The sequence below is a fragment of the Camellia sinensis genome, chromosome 2 (assembly GCF_055761805.1).
Source record: "Camellia sinensis isolate YWXY chromosome 2, ASM5576180v1, whole genome shotgun sequence".
Lineage (NCBI taxonomy): Eukaryota > Viridiplantae > Streptophyta > Magnoliopsida > Ericales > Theaceae > Camellia > Camellia sinensis.
The window spans coordinates 63,086,506-63,091,959 of NC_138962.1; the positions used below are offsets into that span (position 1 = coordinate 63,086,506).

A 5,454-nucleotide genomic window follows, 5' to 3' on the forward strand; every position below is an offset into this window, starting at 1 on the left:
CTGTGTAGTTTTTTCCCTTCTACTTTCTACTTTGTTACAAACAACACAACAACACAGCAACTTACTTTCTACTTTCTACTTTCTACTTTGTTACTTTCTACTTTGTTACCATCAGTTCATCGAAAGAAGTCTTCATCCATTTCAGGCATTTGAACCAATACCACAATTGCTTGATTTTCTTCTTGAACTTGTCAACTTTAAATTACTGCTTCGTTGCTGTCGATATAGGCCCACCATAATTTTACTAACAATAAACCCATACTTCCATAGTAAACATTAAATAATTTCACAACTCCTGTTTGTAACTCATAATTCATATACCAATCGGCATGGAGATAAAGTAACGAGTTCGTTGGGTTACTTTCTCCAAGTAACACCTAAAATTAACTGCCACTTGGATTATATACAAAATGCATGTGCTGGTATGTAATTTTGCAAACCCACTTGGACAAAATTCGTATTTTACTCGAAATATAATACTAATTTACCGACACAAGTCATAACAAATCAATACGAAGCAAAACACATCGTTAGTTGATAAACCACACCGCAAAAAACCCTTCAGTTAGATCCAACCAAATATGGAACAGAAACAAGCAACCCGCAATAGGAATCTTGGAATACAGACATAAGCCAATTTCCCACCCAAAACAATACACAGACAACCCATATATATCTCACCTCACCTTCAATTAGTTTTGAAAATGACAAGTCACTGGAAACACAAATGACAACATCACTCTAAACAATATGGGAAATTTACAACTCGTGGCCTTGTACATAAGTAACGTTGTGCCATTTCCTGGCATTGTACATAACCAATTATTTACATGTTACGTACAGCAATCCGTGCAAAATGAAAACTACATACATTATTTCCATGTGTTTTCAATAGCTAGTACTGTCTACCTAATAAATTAAGGGAATAAGTAAATCATACAAATTATACAATTACCTGATTCACCTCATCAATTGTGTTCGAATCATTTTTCCACACTGCTAATTCAACACTATCGTATTGGCCCACAGGCTGCTTGGAATCAGGAGAAACATCGAAAAATAGTCGCCGTTGCTTAATGTGCGGTGTACTTGGATCCACCAACCCAGTTTTGCAGCGAACGGGCAATGACTCCGCATTGTACTCACGGTCAATTATGTGGGGTGTATCTGCATCTGAGTTAGTACCCACTGTTCGGCTAAACCGAACCTTAGGACACGTTCGCTTTGTGTGCCCAATGCATTTGCAATTCCCACATTTTCTTGGTCTTCGACAGTTGGACGAGGCCCGTCCTGGGTTCCCTTTTGTCTTTACAACATCAGGATCTTCTACTCCAAATTGTCGACGGAATGAATGTTTCACTTTGTCTCCATTCCCACCGTTCAAATTCCTCTCATATAACTCCTTCATCCAGCTCGTTATCGGAAGACATGCATCCCTAGCATCTTTGAAACCTTCCGTTGATTGCGAGGCATAGAAACACATTTCGTTGTAGGAAGAACACAATATCCCATACCGGGCCGTCTGTGTTGTAGTGCTATCAATTGAGGGTTGAGGCCATTGCTGGCCATCCTTGCTTGCAGCCCTTGTCCATCTATGCAGCACACAAGTTGGGGGAATTTGCGTTAAATTTTCAGCTTTCATAACACATATCATGTGGCAGCAAGGTAGCCCCAACGACTCAAACTTCATGCAAGAACATCTTATTGCAGCATCCATTGGACTGTGTGTTACTATCCATGATCTGTCCTTCACTTTGTACTTATGAATATAGTAGCATTTCTGACCATCCGGCAAAGGGAACACGTCCTTGACATTCAACTTCCCCTCTTCTAAGATTTCATAACGGAACATTCTAAATATATTTCGGGTGAATAGCTCAGCTCCATGTCTCTCTATATCTCGCAATGGAGTAATCAATACCGAAAAAGTGTTATTTGTTTCAGCATCATCTCCAGCCTCGTTATACCTTATCCTTGCAAGAGCATAGTGCCTAACAAATTCATATAGCTTCAATTTGTGTTGGAGGAAGGGATTGAAATAAGCATTCATACACTCCGAGCGCTGAGTGCTCTTCATCCCAGCAAAGAAATGTCCACGCATATATGCCTCAGCCCACATATGACGCTTCTCATATGTCTCCAACACCCAACTGTTGGTTTGAAGTCCAAATTTTTCGACCATTGTCGTCCAGCCATGCTCAAACTTTGTCTCATCCGTTTCCATGTCCATGCACTGCTTGAAAGCATGTGCAAAGCCACTTATGTGAACATTTGAAACAACATTTTTCCCAAGATGCCAATTACATAATCGATGTCTTGCATCTGGAAATACTCTTCTGATTGCCTCTCGCATCGCCTTATCCCCATCTGTCAGTACGGACACAGGTGCTTTATTGCCCATCGCCTCCATAAATGTTTCCAAAACCCATGTGTATGTCTCAATTGTCTCATTAGCTAGCAAAACACATGCAAATATCGTGGTCCTAAAGTGGCTAGTCACACCAGCCAACATGACAAAAGGTTTCTTGTATGCATTGGTTCTGTAAGTTGAGTCAAATGTCAACACATCACCAAACTTTGCGTAGTCGGCCCGCGATTTCGAATCTGCCCAGAACAGATTTTGTAACTTGTTATCGTTACACACATCATACTTGTAAAAAAAACGTGCATCAACATCAAGTTTTGTGCATAGGTAAACCAACGCACCCTGCGCATCACCATCCTCAACTTCTGCTCTACGTTCGGCTTGAATATGGTTGTGCAGATCCGTACGGATGAAACCAACATTCTCATAAGATCCGGACTGATTTACCATATAGTCCATGATTTGGCTAGTCTTCACACCGACATTGCGCATAGCCATTGCTTGAGCTTTGTCAGCGCTGTTTAAACTGCGATGTGACCTCAGATACATCACACAGTGTTGTTCCGCCAATTCATGGTTGTGGTCTGCGACGAAGTGAGTCACAACATACTTTCCCCCTTCACCAGCATCCGCATCGTACCGTATGCGAAATTAGGCTTTACAACCTACTCTTGTTAGTGCCTTGGGAGCTTTACTCTTCTCAGCAACACGGTCCAAGTATTTTGGTAATCTCTGACCTTCCCTTGAACACAACCACAGCCTACTAACGACCTTTCCCTCTTTATTTGTGTTAAATCTGGATTTTCGTATACTAAATCCCTTGGCTTTAGCATACGCATTGTAGAAATCTTCTCCATCTTCGACCGAATCAAATTTCTGTTCCAGAATAGCACGTTCAACATCACCAACCATGTCATTGCGATGAGCATCGTCAACCATTTCTTTTTTCACATCGGCTCCGCCATTTTCAACGTTCATGTTGGTTGCTTCTTCATTGCTCGGACCAGCTTCGCAACCATGATCAGGTTCTGCCCGACTTTCATTCATCAAACGAATGTCATCTGCTTCATTTGGAATGTCATAATCATCACCTTCCCTTTTAACTTCCGCTGGGGCCATACTGCACATGACATTACTACAAACAATTACTTGATGACCGAAAATTGTTAACACAAACATGACATTTTCACACGGTTTACCTGTTTGTGCAAACACAAACACTCGCTTGAGAAAGAGAAAGAGAAAGGTTAGCTGCCAATAGAGGGGTTTCCGTTGGAGCAAAGCGTGGGGCGGTTGAAGTTAGGATAGGGGTTTAGTTGAGGGAAAATAGCTGTAGTGAATGGGCCAGAGAGACAGAGAGGGAGACAGCTCCATACCTCATATCTAGTTCGAGAGAAGGGCTTCACTTCAGCAATGGAACCAACACAGCCTTGTAGTTACGTTGTTGTTGGAAATCGCCCGTTATACTGTTCCTTACAGAGCTTCGTCAATGGAACGAACCCAACAGGGGCTTCCCCCTGTTAATGGAAATCAACAGTTACACTGACTCAACCTTACACAGAGAGGAGAACAGAGAGAGATAGAGACGAAATACAGAGAGTGAGTGGGATGCAATCATGCAAATACAAGCATTAACCGGTTGCCCCGGTTTTAACTTTTTCACGATTAAACAATTCAATGGTCTTGATCAATTATTGTAATCTAACGGCTAACAATTGGGTTGCATATGGTGTGCAACCTTAAAGGGGTTGCACACTTAAGCACGACCCTACATCCTTTCCTACAACATTACCTTACTCGGCATTTCCTCGTCTTTCCCTCACCCAATGGTGTGTCTCCTCTCCTTTTTTGGATTGGCTAAACGCAATCACTGATAAACACTTATTATCAACAAGGTATGGTGAGGGTAAATAATTAGGCTCTTGACCCCTCAATTCCTGAGAGACAGTAATCTCAGAGTTATTCAGAGCTTGGGCAAAGTACGATTGATTAGGAGAGGCATGAACTTTGTCCAACTATTTAAGTTGGGATTATCAACGCAGACGCCCTCAATTCTCGAGAGACTCGGTAATCTCAGAGTTATTCAAAGCTTAGTCAAAGTACGACTGATTAAGAGAGGCATGGACTTTATCCAAATATTTAAGTCGGCATTATCAACGCTGACCCACTTGATTCTTTTTATTATAAAAGCACTAAAGAGGATTGACCTAGTTGACCCGTAGGAAAAGGGGAAATATATAATAAAGTAAGGAAAAGAAAAAGTTTGAGAACTTATTAAGGTCTTGTGCCTGGGATCAGAAGTTTGCACATAACACGATTTAAATCATACACGTAATCAGAAAGTTAGGATTAATTATTTTTTTACTCGAATTCAAATATAACACAATCTAAAAATACAAACATTAACACGCGAAACTCAAAATAAACACGTTTGACCAGCATAAAAATTCGTGTCGACACGTTGACACGAACTTGCTATTGATTCGCATACAACATAAATTTAATAATCATAGGATTTTGAGTAATCATTCTTATCCGTTAGATTAAAACTTAAATCTCTATGTAGTATATACATCTAATGAAGTGCAACCCTAAATTAATGATAAATTGACTGTCGGTTGTAATTTGATAAATTGTTTCTCTCCTAAAATCTTGAAGAACTCTTCAATCAAGCAAAAGCCATAAATTTTTTGAGTTACAACTTGCAATGGTGAGTCAATGAGATTGGCAATTATAATATATTTTGTTAGTTTATTAATATTTTTTATGTTACAATTTTTATTTACTTTGTTTGATTTAGTTAGTTTATTAATATATATATTTTTTGTTATACTTATTATTCACTCTGTTTGATTTAATTTTTAAAATTTGTTCTCTCTATTTGTTTTACAAACTATAAATTAGTTTGATAAAAGTTATTCACCTCAAAAAAGAAAAATTAATATAAAAATAATTAGTATTTTTTTTTTCCAGGAAACCAGTTTTTCTGTTTAATTAATTTTTTTCAAAAGAAAAACAGATTTTAAAAAAGTTATTCTTATGCTTGTGATGTGAAATAAGGGGGGTTTTTTTTTTAATAGGCGGTACAA

The 5,454-nt window shown here is 38.9% G+C and overlaps 1 protein-coding gene across 1 annotated transcript; it reads right to left on the reverse strand.

Moving 5' to 3' along the window:
* Positions 1-535: 535 nt before the first annotated feature.
* On the reverse strand, positions 536-4,003 carry LOC145819576 (protein FAR1-RELATED SEQUENCE 5-like). Its single transcript, XM_082913536.1, has 2 exons — positions 3,742-4,003; positions 536-3,485 (listed from the first exon to the last, which is right to left on the reverse strand). The coding sequence occupies exon 2, from the start codon at positions 2,912-2,914 to the stop codon at positions 944-946; it is 1,971 nt and encodes a 656-aa protein (XP_082769662.1). The 5' UTR covers positions 2,915-3,485; positions 3,742-4,003; the 3' UTR covers positions 536-943.
* Between the last annotated feature and the right edge of the window lie 1,451 nt (positions 4,004-5,454).

Bases quoted from the DNA above. Each gene is read 5' to 3' on its own strand.
- LOC145819576 (XM_082913536.1), bottom strand. From the start codon at position 2,914: ATGTATCTGAGGTCACATCGCAGTTTAAACAGCGCTGACAAAGCTCAA.